This window comes from Carcharhinus amblyrhynchos, chromosome 13, assembly GCF_965287045.1.
Source record: "Carcharhinus amblyrhynchos chromosome 13, sCarAmb.v2.hapA, whole genome shotgun sequence".
NCBI lineage: Eukaryota > Metazoa > Chordata > Chondrichthyes > Carcharhiniformes > Carcharhinidae > Carcharhinus > Carcharhinus amblyrhynchos.
In genome coordinates this window covers 30,579,017-30,599,132 of record NC_137336.1, presented here as the reverse complement: position 1 = coordinate 30,599,132, position 20,116 = coordinate 30,579,017, and the positions used below count along the sequence as shown (strand labels likewise).

At 42.2% G+C, this 20,116-nt stretch overlaps 1 protein-coding gene across 1 annotated transcript in view; it reads right to left on the bottom strand.

Annotated features, from left to right (window-relative positions):
- tgfbi (transforming growth factor, beta-induced) overlaps positions 1-20,116 on the bottom strand; it is a 62,949-nt gene that overhangs the window by 20,507 nt on the left and 22,326 nt on the right. Inside the window, exons 3-8 of the mRNA XM_080201468.1 lie at positions 16,051-16,115; positions 10,780-10,937; positions 8,498-8,662; positions 8,225-8,371; positions 4,452-4,593; positions 2,943-3,155 (exon numbers count right to left, since the gene is read on the bottom strand). Of these exons, the coding sequence (XP_080057594.1) occupies positions 2,943-3,155; positions 4,452-4,593; positions 8,225-8,371; positions 8,498-8,662; positions 10,780-10,937; positions 16,051-16,115 (890 nt within the window). The remainder of the gene's footprint in view (positions 1-2,942; positions 3,156-4,451; positions 4,594-8,224; positions 8,372-8,497; positions 8,663-10,779; positions 10,938-16,050; positions 16,116-20,116) is intronic.

Genomic DNA, 20,116 nt, shown 5'->3' with positions numbered 1-20,116 from the left:
CTAATACATGTGACAATAATAAATCAAATCAAACCACAAGTCCCATTCCATTATCATTCCTGTGCTCATTGACCTACATTAGTTCCCAGCCAAGCAATGTGTTGATTTAAAAATACTCATCCTTGTTTTCAAATCTTGTTATGGTTTTACCCCTTCATATCTCTAATCTCCTCCAGCCCCACAACCGTCCATGATATCTGCACTCCTCTAATTCCAGCCTCTTGTGCATTCCCAATCAAAATTGCAAAACTATTGGTGGTTGTTCCTGCAGTTGTCTACTCCCGAGACGTTAGAATTCCCTCCCTGCAGCTCTCCCCCTCTCTACCTCATTTACCTCCTTTAAGACACTTTGTAAAACTTACTTTCAGTCCCAGCTTTTAGTTCTTTGACCATCTCCTTATGTGGTTCAGTTCATACATTGCTGACCAATGATCTTGTGAATTGGTTGGGATTTTTCAATTTCACTGAGCTGGATTTAGGAGGTATTGTGGCCCCTGTGCCCCCCGCTAAAAGATTAAAGGGAGTCAGCCCTTGATATTGCTGGCTACCTCACAGCCATGTAACAGGGTAGTGTTAATGGGTTTAAGGCAAGATTTTCCTATCTCAGGAGGAAGTCTCATTTTAAAGAGCTGCCAGCCAATCGGATAACCAGCAGCCCTGTAGACCTGGCAGCACCAGGTATGGCCACAGCTGGAACAGCAGGCTGTCCCAGAAGGAAGAGTGGGTCAATGGAGCTGGACTTCAAGGTTGCTCTAAGGTATCATGCTGGCAGGCCCCAGTTTGGTGAGTGAAGGGATTTGGAGGTTGAGTTTGAGAGGCCTTGGGGATTGGAAGAAGGGAAAGGTCATGACCTTGGGGAGGACGTCTCCAATGGAAACCACCAATGGAGTCCCATCCTCTCCCACTCAAAACAGGTTCAGGCAACCAAAGTTGTCAGCTTCTTGCCTTATGTGGACCTCTCCTTCCCCTGGTTAAAATAACGGCAGGGCAGAATGGGTTCCTTAAGTGGCCATTAGTTGGGCACTTAAGGGACTCAATAAGTCCAAGAGTGGATAAGTCATCCATTGAATCTAAAATTTAAGACAGGTATAGGGGGGAGGGGGGTGGGGGGGTGCAGGGAGGAGGTGGCGTGATTGGGCAGGTAAGTGGTACATAGGTGACGCATTGCATTTTATAACACCATCCACCCCCCAGCATAAAATCCAACCCATTATGTGGTAAGGCTAGATTGTCTGCGCACTGGTTTCAAACGGGAAAAGGCCAAAGTTCACTTAAGTGACCAAGCTTTATATAATTTGAAAGGGAGTACGCTGGTGGCCTGTACTTCAACATTTCACATCAAGAATTAAGTATAGATGGAACCACCCATCATCTTAAAATGTTTTAATTCTCGGGAGCCCTCCATTTGCAAAATTAATATCAAAGGTTTGAAGCAAGTATTTAATAGCTGGCAAACGATTCCAATAGTTTCCGCCCAGCACATGGATAAAGTAGCTTATAGTGTAAGCTATCATCTTAAATATCTCAAAGATTGTGATGTTTTCAAGAAGAAGTTATTTGATTTCACCTGCTGTTTATTTAAAGTGACATTTTTATATCCTACATGTTTAGACATTCAAAGTTGTATCATAAAGGAATATTTTCCACAGTGTAACTTCATAAAAATAATCAATGAGCAAGTGGCCTAGTCCTAAGTCAGTGGGACACTTTCCAAATCTTTGCAGCTCCATTCAGACTATCTGGTGTTTTGAATAATAAGTGCGGTCAATTCTCTATTTAATGTGAGTAAATGTTACACAATGTGCATTTCTGATGTGGATTTTTCTAACGTGATTGGATGTTGATTTTCCATGATCCATGGCCTAAAATCACTGATGTATCGCCTTTCTTTCTCATTACAATCATGCGATGGAAAATGATTCATTGGGCCTCATTCTCCCATTCCGTTTCTTCGGCGCATTGTGTTGGGAGATGCACGTGTCTTTTCTGAGGCACAGTGACATAATCATTAATGACCTACCTCTCAAACAGACATTTTTGTGGGCCTATATATATGCCCCGCATCACCCAACCTGCATCAGGTTCACCTCCTCCTCTCACGATGTCCCAGGTCATCCACCCTGACTCCTGTTCTAACCCACCCCACACACAGAAGTTTGGGCTTTTTTTTAAAGAGGTTGGGCTTGCCAAGCCTGGCATTCCCCCACCACTCCACATCCGACCCAGGAACGAAAGTCTGGGTCTGAGTGCCATAGCATAAATTCCTGACGTTCATGAATAGTGACATAAAGTTAATGCAAAAGCATTTAAAGTGTTAGTGCCAAAATTGCATCCTAAAAGGATCAAACATGAGGTATGGTACTCTTCTTTTATAAATTCTTAGCTGAGACTCATTTACGTTATTATTTCCAATTTTGGTCCCCTAGGTGAGGTAACGGCTCTAGAAGAGGTTCAAATGAGGGTCACCAGAATGCTAAATACATTATAAACCCTTAACTACAATAACAGGCTTAGGAAGCTGAGGCTTTTTTTGACCTTAAAAACATCATATATTTTACATTGAAGTCACAATGGAGAAACAAGCATTTTTACAAATTCATTATTCTATGGGTTGGGAGTGTCTTTGGGAAAATCAACATTTATTGGCCCTCTCTCAGTGCCCTTCAGATGGTGGTGGTGAACTGTTTCCCTGAACCAAAAATGTATTGAACTGGATTGAAGTAAAATTGTAATGATATTAAGAATAACATAAATTATATTCATTCATAATTTTAAGAAAGCAACTCAAATGTTAGTGGATTTCCACAAGCCTCAAAGGTTTCAGTTATATAAGTAACTATAAATAAATATATATTTATTACAATGAGATAACGTTTATCCTTACAGCAAATTCCTACAATATTGACTGATAATGAGGCAGTATAATGACACCACAAACTTACCAGAATCAGGGATCAGTAGTTCATTAATTGTATGAATGACTCCGTTTGTTGTCAGTAAGTCCTTGTCGGCAATGATATTCTTGTTGTTAATTGTAAGACTGTCACCATTACAGCCTACCTCCAGTGAGGAACCCTCCAAAGTTTCCATGGGTGCGCCTGAGATGATAGCTTCTGCACATTGCACTTTTTTCAAAATATGATAATTCAGCAAAGCTGTGGAAATAATGCAGTTGCAGAATTTTCACTCATTTGTTGCTCGGTTAATTTTGTGAAAAAAAATCATTCATGGGATGTGGCATGGCCATTTGGGCCAGACCGGGTAAGAATGGCAGATTTCCTTCATGAAAGGACCAGACAGGTTTTAACAACGATCAACAATGGTCACCACTTTTAATTCCAGATTTTTGCTAAATTGCCTCTTAGTGTCCTGAGACATGTTGGTTGGAGGGATTAACCATGCTAAATGTTTGGAGTTACATGGCTAGGGAACAACTGAATGTACTCTGGTTCTTTTTTCAAGAAAACAGAAGCCCATGAGCTAATCTGATGAAGGCTTTGATAGAGTGCATGTGCAGAAGGTGCTCTAACTTGCAGGGAGACCAGAATTACATCATACTTAATGCACAGAAACAGGCCATTCAGTTCAATCACTGCTTGCCAGTGTTCATGATCCACTAGAACCTCCTCCCATCTTTCTTCATCTAAGTCTATCATTGTAATCCTCTATCCCTTTTTCCTCATAGATTTGTCCCTTTAAATTCATTTGTATTTTGTTTCAACCAGCCCTTGAGGCCAAGCGCTCTGTAGTTTCATCATTCTCTGGGTAAGAGAGTTTCTTTTGAACTCCCTATTAAATTGCTTGGTGTCTATCTTATATTGATGGCCTCTAGTTATACTTGTCCCCACAAGAGGAAATATTCTCTCTGTATGCACTCTATCAGAATCTTTCACAATTTTAAATACCTCTATTAGATCATGCCTTAGCCTCCTTTTTTCGAGAGAAAGGAAACTCAGCCTATCAATCCTTTCCTGATGTCTGTACCCATCCATTTCTGCTTTATCTTAGTAAATCTCTGCAACCCCCATGGTTCTTCGATATCCTTTATGCAAGGACTGTAGGCAGCACTCTAAGTGCGGTCTAAACAAGGTTTGATGAAAATGTGGCACAAAGTTTTCAGGAATCGTTATTCAGAGACAGTAATAAATAGATTAAGAAATCCAGGAGAGACTTTATAGCCTGGAGATTGGTTAAAATGAGAAACTTGTTTCCACAAGTCAGTACATCGATATATTTAAGGAGAACTTAGGTACAGGTGGGATAAAGAAATAAAGGATTATGCTGAAGGGTTGGGAGGAGACTTGGGTGGAGCATAAGCACTAGCATTGGACCTGCTGGACTGAATGGCCTTTTTTCAGTAAATAGTATGTGAGACTACTAAGAAAGCAGAATATTAGATACCTTATTGATTTGCATTCACAGCTGTATTGCATTGTTAAGTTCTACCTTACATTTCAAAGCCTCTGGATCTCCTAAAATTCTATTCAGAGTGGCAGGTGGTATCTTCTTGAATGCTTCATCAGTGGGAGCAAAGAGCGTGTACTCCCCTTCCCGGCTAAGCATATCCTCGAGACCGGCAGCAGCCACCGCAGCCTGCAACACACAGTACATGAGAACAGAGAAGAAATCCAATGTCTGAAATTTCTATACTGGACAAAATAATCAGCGACAGTTTCAAAATTCAATAGCTGTTATCTTCTTGACATATTCGTTCTGAATTACTACGCACCTTACAATTGATTTCATTAAGGGGAAGTCGTGTCTGACAAATTTGTTGGAGTTCTATGAGGATGTGTCTAGGGCGGTGGATAGAGGAGAGCCGGTGGATGTGGTCTTTCTTGATTTTCAGAAGGCGTTTGACAAGGTACCTCACAAGAGGTTATTGCAGACGGTTAGGGGACATGGAGTTGGGGGTATGGTGTTAGCGTGGATAGAGGATTGGTTGTCAAATAGGAGGCAGACAGTGGGGGTCAATGGGTGCTATTCGGATTGGCGGTTGGTGACTAGTGGAGTACCCCAGGGGTCGGTGCTGGGGCCTCAGCTATTTACCATTTATATAGATGATCTGGAGGAGGGAACCGAGTGTATGGTGTCGAAATTTGCTGATGACACCAAGATTGGTGGAACGGCAAATTGCACAGAGGGTGTGGAAAGTCTGCAGAAGGATCTAGATAGGCTGGGCGAATGGGCCAAGAACTGGCAAATGGAATTTAATGTTGGCAAGTGCGAGGTGGTCCACTTTGGTAGGAATAATGGTAGGAAGGATTATTACTTACGTGGCGAAAAACTGCAGCAGGCGACGGTGCAGAGGGACCTCGGGGTCCTTGTGCGTGAGTCGCAAAAACCCAGCTTGCAGGTGCAGCAGGTGGTCAGGAAGGCGAATGGGATGCTGGCCTTCATAGCGAGGGGGATTGAATATAAAAGTAGGGAGGTCTTGCTGCGGCTATATAGGGCATTGGTGAGGCCGCAGCTGGAGTACTGTGTGCAGTTTTGGGCGCCGTACTTACGCAAGGATATTTTGGCCTTGGAGGGAGTGCAGAGGAGGTTTACTAGGCTGATGCCGGAGTTGAGGGGGTTGAGCTATGAGGAGAGGCTGAATAAACTAGGCTTGTACTCGTTAGAGTTTAGAAGAATGAGGGGAGATCTCATTGAGACATATAAGATGATGAATGGGATGGATAGGATAGAGGTGGAGAGACTCTTCCCGCTCAGAAAGGACAGTAGGACTAGGGGGCACAGCCTCAAGATAAAGGGGGGGGCGGTTTAGAACGGAGTTGAGGAAGAACTTCTTCACTCAAAGGGTGGTGAATCTCTGGAATTCTCTGCCCGTTGAAGTGGTGGAGGCTACCTCGCTAAATATTTTTAAGACGCGGGTTGATGGGTTTTTGATAAGAGAGGGGATTAAGGGTTATGGGGAGAGGGTAGGAATGTGGAACTGAGCCACGACAGATCAGCCATGATCTTATTGAATGGCGGGGCAGGCTCGAAGGGCTAGATGGCCTACTCCTGCTCCTATTTCTTATGTTCTTATGTTTCTTATTATGTTCTTATGATTTTATAAACGTATTTTGATTCTGCGGAAAGTTGAACACTGGAAGGATGTTAGGAAATTGCAGAAGAATTTCCTGTGATCTCACACCCAAAGAATTTGACAATAAATTGATTCAGCAGTCAGGGCTTTCCCTGAGCAGTGCACATTAGTGAAATCAACCTTAGGATAGGTAATAATTTATGAAATAAAATGCATTAGAAAGATAACAGTTGCGTGAACTTTCAAACCTCATGTCAATTTCTTTCCACCCATTGAGATGACACTTTATATCTTGCAATGATTTCTTTTGGTTCAATGATTGCATGGATTCTTTCTGGGAAATAATAGATGGGAACTGAGGTTGTTTTTTGCTTCAACTGGCATAGGATCCTAATCTGTCCATGGATGGGAACTTTAAAAACATCACCAAAACTGAAGGGTGTCCCTTGTGTCAATATAACCACAGCCCAAATTCCAAAGCAGATTTTGAAATCAGAAACCTCTGGTTAATCAGGATGGTACCAAAGGAAACAGACTTGAAAACAGAAAGAATTCCTGATATCCTGATGGCTGGAAATTCAGACAAATTCATCATTCAAGGGCAGCATGGTGGCACCATGGTTAGCACTGCTGCCTCACAGCAGCAAGGTCCTGGGTTCAATTCCAGCCCTGGGTGACTGTGGAGTTTGCACATTCTCACATTCATCTTACCCAGGTCCACCATTCACCCTATCCCTGTGCATTTACCCCACTAATCCCCCCAACCTACACATTTTGGGACACTGAGGGGCCATGCTAAATTGCCCATCTATGGAACCATGCACATTTTTGGACCGTGGGAGGAAAGCGGAGTGCCTGAAAGAAACCTACGCAGACACAGGGAGAACGTACAAACTCCACACAGACAGACAGTCACCCAAGGCAGGAAATGAACCTGAGTCTCTGGTGCTGTGAGTCAGCAGTGCTAACCACCATGTAGCCCCTTGTGGCTTTCTATATCAACAATCATGGCGACATTTTTGGGTTTATTCCTTGCCCCATTCACCCTGTTTCTGGGAATTAGGAAGGGGATTGCTGTGTACCTGACTGGACCTCACCAAATTTATGGAATCAGATCAGCATGGCTTAGATTCAGGCATGCTCCCACCAGAAAACTTCATCTAGAATCAAGATGTGAAGACACCAACTGCCGCAGGTCTAAGCAGCCTGCAATATTGGAAATAGTCCAAAAAAGTAATGAGAAGTCCTGTAGTATGAAACAATCAGTGGATTCCTGAAAAAAGCGAGGCATTTTTTGTTGATTTTCAGATTGCTGCCTATTGCCTTCAGACATTCTGATCTGAGGACGCCAAGCACTAGGGCCGATGATTGTTTCTTCAGGCACTTTTGCATTTGAGCCTGCAAAACCTTGGGGAAATGGTGGGGCAAAATTCCTATTCCACCTCATTTACCTGCCATGACCTTAATTTGCACTTGGTGGAGCAGACCTGATGGGCCAAATGGCCTACTTGTGCTCCTACGTCTTATGGTCTTCAAGGAGACAGAGAGATTTTGGAATCCCAGGTCAAGTTAAAATGGTTTTAAGGTTATTGTCTTGTACATTTCTTCTCCTCCCTATGTTATTTGTCTGTAATAAACTTTCATTTGGTGAAAAATATGGGAAAATTATATTGACTCCATAATTAATGACAATTTTTCTTTTATGAGTCATAGAGTCATAGAGGTTTACAGCATGGAAACAGGTCCTTCGGCCCAACTTGTCCATGCCGCCCTTTCTTTCTTAAGCTAATCCCAATTGCCCACATTTGGCCCATATCCTTCTATACCTATCATACCCATGTAACTATTTAAATGTTTTTTAAAAGACAAAATTGTACCCGCCGCTCCTAGTACCTCCGGCAGCTTGTTCCAGATACTCACCACCCTCTGTATGAAAAAATTGCCCCTCTGGACACATTTCTATCTCTCCCCTCTCACCTTAAACCTATGCTCTCTCGTTTTAGGCTCTCCTACTTTTGGGAAAAGATATGAGCAAAAGTAGCAGAAAAAAATGGCTGTGAAATTAAGCATTTAGATTAGGAGATACTAGATGCAGAATCCTAGAAATTACAATATCAATAAATAAACATTTTGTCCAGCATAAATAAAATAATCCTGTTACTTTAACTCAAGTGTAAATTCCTTTATACATACTCTAAGCTGTTGAAAGTTATCTTCAATTTCAAGAGTATCCAGAATGGTATTTGTAAAAGCTGTGATGACTTTGTCAATGACATGCACAACACCATTGGTTGCAAGTTGGTCAGCCTTCAGTATTCGAGCACAGTTGACTGTAACAATCTGTAGCAATGTAAAGAGACAGGATTGGAATTGGTCTTTGAAAACACTTTAAATGGTGAAAAATATAAAAAGGAACAAAAAAAGTACATTGTGTTTGCAGAATAGTTAAGAATAAGCTTTTCTTACGCCATTGGGATAGTGGTGTATATATATATCTAAGTCTTGGTACATTGAAGGCAATGTCACACCATGCCTCAGTTCATCTGTGAGAATGCGTCTGTCGACCATATGGTAATGTAAGGCGTTGAGCAACTCAATGTTGACATTGCTTACGAGAGCATCAACGACTTCCTATGTTTAAGGAAAAAGGCAATTAGATCAAACTACAAAATATGGTGCAGCCATTCAATCTAGTAACAGGTAGGGGCAGAGCAGCAGCACAGTGGTTAGCACTGCTGCTTCACACCTCCAGATGGTCCGGTTTCCTCCCACAGTTCAAAGATGTGCAGGTTAATGGGGATTGACCATGTTAAATTGCCCCTTAGTGAAGGTTTGGTGGATTAGCTCTGGGAAATGACTGTGGGATTATGGGGATAGGGTAGGGAAGAGACTTTGTCAAAGAGTTGGTGCAGACTCGATGGGCCAAATGGCCTCTTCTGCATTGTAGAGATTCTATTATTTTCTCCTTCAGATCTCAATAAGCAGACACTTCACATGATGTGCTGGTGAGCCACACAAATGGAAGGGCACGGTAAAGCCACAAAAGGAAAGCACCTAGCTTAATCCTATTTCAGTTAGAGTGAAACTTGTCATTCTTCACTTGGCCTCCACAGGTTAAGAAAAGAAACAATAATTTTAGGGTTTCTATTATGACCTAGGTGAGCCCATGGCCCCGGATTAATAATGTTACACATGGAGCTGGCCACATTACCGATATTAGCAGGACGGTGGGGAGAATTCTCCACCAGATTTGCCACAGGCAAAATGATGATGCTGGTGTAAAAATGCTGTAAGAGCATGGAACCGGGAATCTCAGCAGCAACATCTCATTCTCTGATTTTCCCGTCCATCACCAGTGACATAACAATGTTCCTGCCCATTCAAATTCACTTTAATAAATTAACACTATTTAAAAGGCCTCCCCACCATATAATCCCCCAGGTAAAGATTCCCCCTTCATTGACGTGAATCACATTGGCGAGGATTACAACACATATTTAAAAGTGTGAAACAGTCAAGAGGAACCCGCCAGAGGCATAAAGTAAGCCCCTCGGGGGGAGAGAAACATGTCCTGGCATTGTCCTGGCACCCTAGCATGATACCCTGGCAATGCCAACCTGGAGGTTGGCATTAGGAGGTTCCCCTTATCCCTTGTAGGGAGGAGGATTGCCCCAGTGCTAATGGGGCAGAGGGGATGAGGGGGGGCAGTGAGAAAGGGGTTGCTCCAGTACTTGTGGAAGATTGCATTCCTCTTGTTCATTGGGGGAGGGAGCAGTTTTGTTTTAATGCAGATTACGCTACCCTTTGCCCTGTGAAAAGGGGGCTGCCATATCTATGGAGCTGACGTTGCCGGATTGATCAGGCTCCGTCCTGCCAGGATGACGGCAAATACCATATCAGTGTGCCAGTGAACATGGAGAGAATGTTGGCTGTATAGCTGGAAAGAGGCATGCTGGTTTTCTCTCCCCAGGTAGCAGTCTGCGCACAGAGTGCAAAGTCCTGTCAGGTATGGATGCTGGCCCCATTACCAACCTATTAACATCATGCAGGCAAGGGCACTCCCAATGGCCTCTTGGGCAATGTACTGACTGATTAACCTAATATAATGTACTGACACGGATGGGGGGAGAAGGGAGGGGGTGGGTGGGAAGAGGAGGTGAAATAATATTGACTCATGCATTTTATGATCATTTCAATGGTTCACTTAATTTCTGTAACATATATTGTAACTTTTTCATTTACAGAATTTGTCATTAATTTCACTTCATATTACTGGAAACAACTTGACTTAGGGCAGAACACAATCTATTGGCTGGCACTTCATTGCAGTGCTGAAGAAGGACTGCATTTTGGTTTGAGCCGCCATCAACTAAGTCAGATTTGAAATCTAGATCCTATCTGCCCTCTCAGGTGAAAATAAGATAGTGATCCGTTCATTTATTTCACTGATGTTTACAGGACCTTGCTGTGCACAAATTGGCTCCAGCATTTCTAGCATTGCAACAGTGACTACTCTTTCAAGAGTGCTTCATTGGTCGGAATATGCACTGGGACATCCTGAGATTGTGAAAGTTATTTCATAAATGCCTATTTTTATTTAATCTATTCTGGATGTTGGAAAAAGTGGGTAATTGTACCAACTAGTTTATCAATGATACACAAGTGAACAAGCTGACAATATCTGACTCTGCCAATGAGGGTTTCATGTACTTGAAGACAAAGTCAAAAGTAAAGTTGGCATTGATTACTTGAGGTAGAGCAGCCCAGGCTTCATTACTGGGAGCAAATATTGTGAAAGTTCCAGGTCCTTCGATCTCTGGTCTAAGTTTTGCACGGTCAGAATACAACTGAGTGCTGCTGGATCCAACATTTCCCAGAGTGTTGTAGATATTGTCAATTGGTAAAGCTGTACAAGTGGAGAAAGGACAAAAATAAAATTTTATCATATATATATAAAATGTCAAAATGTGTTCAAGTACAATAATGTGATTAGTTGCTAGAACAAAGTGATGCTAAGAGTTATAAGATGCAATGGTTATTGAGTTTGCTATTGTTTATTTGAATCCCAAATGCATCAGATGTCGAAGGTCAGAATTGTGTCACTGTGCCCTTGCACGATTCACATGGCCCTTGTGCGCTGTCTTCTTATGAAGGATTGCAGTGTTCAGAGGGTAGTGGATGTTCAGTGGGTAGGAGAAACCAGCCCACATAATCAAGGACCCCATGCACACAGGACATTCTCTTTTCCACCTTCTTCCTTTGGGAAAAAGATACCAAAATCTGAGATCACATACCAGCCAGCTCAAGAACAGCTTCTTCCCTGCAGCCGGACTTTTGAATGGATTAACCTGATATTAAGCTGATTTTTCTCTACACCCTGTGACTCCAACACTATATTCTGCACCTCCTCCTTCTTCCCTATGTACTCTATGAATGGAATGATTTGGCTGCATAGCACACAAGAAGCAATACTTCTCATTGTATCTCAATATATGTGACAATAATAAATCAAATCAACAGTTCTAACATTGACTATATTCAAGGCTAAGATAGATGGACTTTTGGTCTCCCAGGAGATCAAAGGATACGTGGAGTAGGCAAGAAAGTGGAATCAAGACAGAAAGTCAGTCATGATTGTATTGAATGGCAGAGCAAACTTGAGGAGCCACATGGTCTCCTCCCACTCCTGTTTCTAAAATTCCTATCTCCTCATGTTCAGAAGCAGTTGTAGATCTTCATGTCCTGGTTTACAAACTCCTCTGCTCGCGCTGTGAGGATGCAGTAATATTCCCTTCCAACTCCACCAACTAAATACCTCAGCAAGTTAGATGACTGGCTCTTTAAATAGCACTAGTCAGGGGTCCTTCCTATAGCTATTCAGGTGTGAGTAATTCATATAACACTGATCCGCACGGTCCAAGATTGCCCAACATCCGTTAAATCTTTTTGAAAGGCTGCTTCTTGTCACAATCTGCCTACCATGACAGCTCCAGTGGCATGGTGGCACAGTGGTTAGCACTGCTGCCTCACAGCACCAGGGACCCGGGTTTGATTCCTAACTTGGATCATTGACTGTGCAGAGTCTGCATGTTCTCCCTGTGTCAGCATGGGTTTCCTCCGGGTGTTCCAGTTTCCTCTCACAGTCCAAAAGATGTGCTGGTTAGATGCATTGGCCATGCTAAGTTCTCCCTCAGTGTATCCGAACAGGCACCGGAGTGTGGCGACTAGGGGATTTTCACAGTAACTTAATTGCTGTGTTAATGTAAGCCATTTTGAGGCCCTCCAAGGAAGTGAGGTACTATCTTTGGGGAGTTCCCCCGTTGCACAAAGGGTACTCCCCGAAGAAAGTTTCCCTTTCTCTTTTGTAAGATATCTTTAAGAGATAACAGCATGCCATCACGAGGGAGGAGTCATGTGATCCAGTCTGAGCTTCACTTTTGCCTCTGAACAGAGCACACACAAAGAATCCTGCTACTGATATCTTTAAGCTTCAATCAATATATAAATGTTCCTATGTGCCTAGCCTAAATAAAACAATGTGTTAACACAATCTGTTGAGAGTGATTTAGGCTTATAGTGTCACATCTAGTGATAATGTCAATAGAGATGGAAATATCCCAAACGAGGTTTGGAAATTCAAAAAGATCAGTAGAAGCAAGTTGTTCTAGCCATTACGAACCTTGTTTTGATCATTGGCCACACTTGCAAATTGTTGCTAGGATCCAGTTAGAGACCAATAATGCTTTGTTTCAGGTAAGCAAAATTTAAGATTTACGACACTTGCCTAGCGGACAAAAATAAAGTTTGCTGTGCAAGGTCAGAAACATAAACCAATTTACAATATCTATCTTATACAATCAGATTAAGTGTAAGGTACAAGTGAACAACAGGCAAACTGTAGTTTAACACACCACACTATGCAACAATTACCAAATGCGACCAAAACAGATTACATGGATTTCTCAATATCCCAACCAAAGTCAGTAATACCGAGTCAACTAATCCCGTTGAAACTCTATTTCTCTCAAAGGATTCCAAGATTCACCTTCAAAGATCACACCTTAGAATTCTCTTCAAATCTCAGTCCCACTTGGATGGCTTCAATAATGGTCCATCTCAAAAGGTTAAAATCTTGTCTTCTGAAGTTCTGTTCCACTGGATCCCCAAGTTGATTCTCAAGCATCTATTTAAAAGTATAATTTCAGCTCTTCAGCCACACCAAGCAGAACAATTATTCCAAAGGCCTCAGCATGGAGTCATCAAGCTTCTGCTGCCTTCTTGGATCTTCAGTGCTTGTGCTGCTTGCTCTTCTAATAGCAAACTCAGATGGTATCAACAATGGCCCACTCATAGGGTTTTAATCTTGTCTCAAGGTCCCATTTCTCTGGGTTGCAAGAATGCACTAAATTTGCAGTTACAACTTCAGATCTTCAGCCACACTGAGCAGAAAGCTACTGCTCCAAAACGGTACCTTGTCCCCAATAGCCCACAGAAGTCACAAACTTTTGGTTGCTGTCTTCACCCAAAATCTGCTCCCACAGCACTTTTCCTTGGAGCGAGTTCCTCTCCTCCTCTATTTTTCTTTAACTTAACTGAGACTTGGCTCTGTCCTTTACTTGGGACTTCCTATTGGGACCTCTCCCTGCCCCTCCTCTGGGTCACAGTATTCCATGGTGCTCTGTTCCGGGTCACCGGACCTGGAATTTTGCATCATTTTTCCTTTCCTCGTGCATAGGAGCACTGGGCCTGTCTTGGGCCAAAGAAGTTAAAGATGCACAATTGCCCAAATTCTTTTTGCAAACATGTATTTGATTCATAGAACATCTGAAAGAACATTACAGACGTTCCAAAACAGTCAGCACACAAAGTGCAATAATATTCAGGTTCTTTACATACATCAAGTTAGTGCTTTATTACAGTCAAAGAAACATTCCTGACATTTCCAAATGATCCTTACAAATGGTACAAAGATATTAAAATGTCGTCTATATAGATCAAGTTGCACTCTGAGGTGCTTCAATACAACTGAAACACATAGAATATTCATAGAAAACATTCAGTGAGTCATACAGCCTGTGGAGGTTTCTATATAATTTCAATCCCTTCAGTTCATAAAACTCAGTTAAGGGGTGTCTAGACAAATACATGAATAGGTTGGAATGGAGGGACATGGTCCCCAGAAGGGTAGGTCCCCGGAAGGGAAGGGGGTTTTAGTTCAGTCAGACAGCATGGTTAGTGCAGGCTTGGAGGGCCGAAGGGCCTGTTCCTGTGCTGTCATTTTCTTTATCCTTTAGTTCACCGTGGCTGAATGGTCTTAGACAGGGACCTTCCCCATTTCATCCCTTGACAGCTATACCAGGGTTCAGTGCCTCTCTCAGCGTGCAGCCCTTGCACATGTGCAGCCTGCAAAGTCCAAGGTTTGCCGGATTCCCTACCTCCATGCTCAACACTGAGGTAAGTTTGTGCGTCATATCAGAAATCTCCCAGTGTGACAACTCCAGAGTGCTCTGCAATGTGCACTTTGGGGAAATTGTGCTGCCGCTCCTTCAGCCATTTATACGCTGATGGTAATAGATTTGGACAGAGGCTGTTGGGTACAGAGATTAGTATGTCCCATTGATTCACTGCATAGACAGTGAATGGCGCAACTCGCAGGCCTCAAATGGGACAAGCAATTATTGGTGGTGATGAGGGGGAGGTCAACTCGCAAGTAGCTTTCTATGGCAGACAGTAATTCAGAGGAAAATTCATTCTAACAAGCCTCATATTGGAATTGATATTATGAAGCTATACATGTCACACCAAGATTTCAGGATGTATTGGAACCAGAAATCAAGACTCAGCAAGGCAAACTGCTTTGGTGGAGGACATGTTTGCAATTTTGGATCCATGGAGGGTCTGCATTCATGAATACAATTTTAACTGATGATTCTAATGGAATTGGAAATATGAACGATTTAAATGTTACTTAGAAACAGCCTCAATGTTGAATACAGATTTGAGTTGGGAGATTGGAGGTGAGTCACTTGATGGCAAATGTAGGGAAACACGGAGTCAATCAACTGGATGAAAATTAAACCTATGGCTCTGCTCTAAAACATCACTTCCATTTAAAATTGCATTTACCAGTTGTAGCAGCACCTTTATTGGTAACAAATTTAGGAATAAAGGAATAGCAGCATAAACAGTGGAACAAAGGAACAGAACATTAGCATTCAGCCTCTTGAGCCTATTCCATTGTGCAATTACCTTACTCTTGATCTATATCTCAACTATAACTGTCCACCTTTGCTTCTTATCTAAGAAAAATCCATCAGTCTGAGCACTGAAACTTTCAATTGACCAAGGATCCAGGCTTTGGGTGGGGTGGGAGGTGGTGTGTGTGTGTGTGTGTGTGTGTGTGTGGAGCGGGAGGCGGAGGGTCAGAACACCTGATTTCCATAAGCCTGTGTGAAAAGATATTTGATTTCACTATTATATAGCAAGTACTAATTCTAAGCCCTGACAGTCACACGTGCAGTCTATTGAGAGGGTGGGGGGAGCTTCTCAAGCACTCTGCGCTCAATAGAGAAAGCTGCCAGTGGCAAAGGAATGACTCCGTGCTGATGCAACCTTCCACTCTTAAAAAGACCCACCTCTTCCCCTTGCCTTGGCAGCCTGACCATTAGAGAGTTACTTGCCTCTGGCCAGCAGTTCTCAGAGATGGGACATCCATCCAGCATTGTAAAGTGTGGCGGGCAATTCCCCTGGTGGAGCTGGGAGCCTTGACACAGCCAACAGGCTGCCTAATTGTAACATAATCACAACAATCAGCTCCCAGAAATAGCCACAGTTGGTCTCACCACCAGCTGTGGATGGGTCTGTCAGAATGAACATTAAATTCCACTCCCAAACTGTTTCGATTTTTGGGCTCAGCCTTTTCCAAAAGAGCACTGCACTTCGTCTGTATCAAATTCAATCATTAAATCAATGAATTCTGTGATAAAATAATGATGTATTGATTCTTACTAATATCTTACCAGCAGGACAGCCTTTTTCACCACGCACCTTTGAGTATCCCGGACAGCAGTCGTACCTTATAACACTGCAAAACACAAGTTAAATAGGTTCTAATTATGGAAAGTTGACTTTATCTTTCATGCAAAAATAAAAACTTTACTGCACTAAGTTGTACCTGAACAAGTCTTGATCAGGACTAAAGTTTAGATATGAATTAGAATTACTACAGTGGAAACAAGTGTCTTCGGCTAATACTGTAAGGAGGGATCATTTTGTTAACAGGGTACTTTCAGTGTCTCAGAGATGTGTTGAATACAATAACATATTTCAATGCACAACATAACTCAAGCCTAAGACTTGATGTGTTAGGGATCCTTCATAAAGGGAATTAGGTCCATCCAAACTTGATGCAGCCACTAGTTGAAAAAAAAATTGGAAGAACATCATGTCCCTGGGCCTCAGTCCAATTTGGCTCAGTTGTTTGTGCTTTCAACTCTATACCCTAGGCAGCACAGTGACACAGCACCAGAGGCCCAGCTTCAATTCCTGCCTCGGATGATTGTATGGAGTGTGCACATTCTCCCAGACTCTATGTGGGTTTCCTCTCATACTCCAGAGATGTGCTGGTTAGGTTGATTGGCCATGCTAAAATGCTCCTCAGTGTCCCAAAATGTGTAGCTTAGATGGATTAGCCATGGCATATGCGTAGATCTGGGGTTCTATGTGCTCAAATTGTTGGAAGTCTCAGGGCAGTTTCAGAAAGTGGTTAAAATGGCATATGTGACCCTGGGCTTTATAAATAGGGTCACAGGTATAAAAGCAAAGGAAGTTATTGTGAACATTGTTGATTTGATCTCAACTGGAGTAAGGGGCAGGATTTTGTGGCTTCGCTTGTCCCGAAACCGCAAAATCTCGCCCAAGGCCCACGGACCTTCCCATTGTCTGCTCCTTGCCTGCTCCAATTGCCATGGCAGGCAGGGTGGTAGAATTCCAGTGATTGTGTCCATCTCTGAGCAGTACATTGTGAAGGCTTTAGAGAGGCACAGAAAAGATTTACAAGAATAGTTCCAAGCCAGCGGGACTTGAGTAAAGTGAATAGATTTGAATTATTCTCCACAGAAAAAAGAGAAAAGAGACAAGATTGTTAGATGTGTTTAAAATCATAAAAGGACTAGACAGCGTGGACAGGGACAAGCTGTTCTCATTGAACTGTTTGCTGACAATATCTGTGAACAGTGGACAAGCTGTGTGCACAATGATGAACAAACTTTACACTGGCAATAATTTACACTGGCAGTGCATTACACTGGCTGTACATTGTTATTAATTACTTTTTATGAGCAGTATTTTACATTGTCAGTACTCTTGGTGTAGCTACCTTTTGCTGGCAGTATTTCAAAGTGACTGTACTTGACACTGACAATACTTACTCCATGACCAATAAGCACCTTTGTATGACAAGTACAACTGCTTAATTTATGCCTTTGGTAAAAAGTAGTTAGAAACCTAATTTAATGCTTCCAGTACACTTACAAGACAAAAGCAATTCTGAGTTCTCCCTCAAGCATGAAGTAAGGATAATGCAGCTTGCATAAACTTTTCAAGTAAATAGAAAATACAACATCCATGAAGACATAAACAGGAAACATTCGCCAGAATGGTTTATAACCAATTGTGCATTAATATCTCAAACTACTAGCAATACGTTACGAGGGCTTACATGGTTGACACCGTAGAAAAAGATGAGATTATCAAGTAACCACGCTGAAGCTGGAAAAGCACATCTATCATGTAATAAAATTATCATACAGGCCATGCATTTTACTGAGGACTTATTACAAGTTATTACTGTACCTGTTGCTTTTATGGGTTGCACTGTACAAAGGACAAAGAATAGTACAGCACAAGAACAGGCCCTTTGGCCCTCCAAGCCTGTGCCGATCACATTGTCCAATCTAGACCTGTGTCCCTGTAGTTCCCGTCTGTTCATGAGTCTATCCGGATAAATCTTAAATGTCACTAACGTATCTGCCTCAACTACCTCACTTGGTAGTGCATTCCAGGCCACCACCCTCTGTGTAAAAAAACTTCCCCTGCACATCTCCACTTTCCCCCCTTACCTTGAACTTGTGCCCCCTTGTAATTGTCATTTGTGCCCTGGGAAAAAGCTTTCAGCTGTTCACTCTATCTATATCCCTCAAAATTTTATAAACTTCTACTTTATATTATATAAATAATCACATAAATAAAACTAAATAATTTTATAAGCTGAATCAGGGCTTTATGATGCGTGACACAGTTTGGTTCTCAGAAATTATTCACTGTGCTTTCTGGAACATTTTTCTTCAGTAAATTGAACTTCAATTTTTCAAACCAAAGAATTTATATGGGATAAAATTTGCAGCAATTACATATTTCTCAGCAACAATTAAAATGCAGCCAATAAATCAGCTTTAATGATTTTTAAAAACTTAAGTTTGTACTTGAAACCTTCAGCTTCTCCTGGGCTCAGACTTGATCGTTTTGCCCAGAGTTGGGACAATGCAAACATTTGGATTAGTTCAAATTTCAGCATGTGTTTTATTTTTTGCGAAGTATGCCTCACAAACAATAACTTCAATGCTGAAACTAAAGGCTTCAGCTGACTGAGGCCTTCAGCAGTTGAGCCAGGGCCCCGGACACAGATTGGAGGTGGAGAAGAATGCTGCAAAACTCCGTCCTCCTACTGGGACCCCTCAAGGCCTTCACTGCTGCTTCCCAGGGCTTTCTGACGCTTCCCAGATGGATGTGGCGATAGCCCAGGCAAGTGAGAGAGACATTTTCCAAGGTTGTCAGACATGACACACTATTTGAGCGCAGAATAGGTGAGCATAAGGGGTGGCCAGTGAGCATTGAATTGAAAAATAGGAACCTCCCTCTACCCCCACCCCTTCCCAAATAATAAAACCTCACTTTTTACCAAGAAAAAGGAAAAGTACTGCACAGAAACAGGCCCTTTGGCCCTCTAAGCCTGTGCCGATAATGATTCCCTAATTACACTAAAAAAAACTTTCTGCCCTTAGTTGGCCGGCATCCCTCTGTTCATGTACCGATCCAGATGCCTCTTAAATGTTGCTAATGTGCCTGCTTCCACCATCTCCTCTGACAGCGTGCTGCAGCCTCCCACCACTCTGCGTGAAAAACTTCCCCTGCACATCTCCCTCAAACTTTCCTCTCTCACCTTGAACCTGTGCCCCCTTGTAACTAATACTTCCACCCTGGGAAAAAGCCTCTGACTATTCATTTCTGCTACGCCTCATAATTTTGTAGACCTCTACCAGGTCCCCCTTCAGCCTATATATTTCCAGTGAAAACAATCCTAGTTTATTCAACCTCTTCTCATAGCCAACACCCTCAAGACTAGGCAACATCTTGGTGAACCTTTTTTGTATCCTCTTCAAAGCTTCCATGTCCTTCTGGTAGCGTGGCAACCAGAACTGCACACAATATTCCAAATGTGGCCCAACCAAGGTTTTAGACAGTTGCAACATGATTTGCCAACTCGTGTATTCAATGCCTTGGCTGATGAAGGCAAGCATGCCATATGCCTTCTTAATCACCTTGGCTACCTGTGTTTTATAAAGAAAATGGAGAAAGCTGATACACACGCACTGATTGCATTTTTATTATCACTGGGAATTTATGCCCTGAGCCACTCCTTCACTCTTGGATGGATGTTCAATGTTGTCACAATTCATTGTAATTGTTCAGTTTTCTCTGGGAATGTCTTCCATGTAATGCTTCAAAAAGGAGGGATTTCTTCTTCCGTAGTGCTGATCTAATAAAGATTGACTTTATTGGAATATTTCTGCTTAACTTTGTGAGTAATTGCAGTTGGAAACATTATTCAGTCGAATTATTTTTATCTTCTGAAAATTTCCTATTCTGCATTGTAGCCACTCACATAAATAAAGACAGACAATCTGGACAAAGCTGCGTGTAAATTCTATTTAATTCCTGACAACCTATTCATGCTAAGCAAAACAAAATGTTGATTTATTCATTTATTATGATTAATTTAATGGTGCAATTTCCTGATCTCCAAAA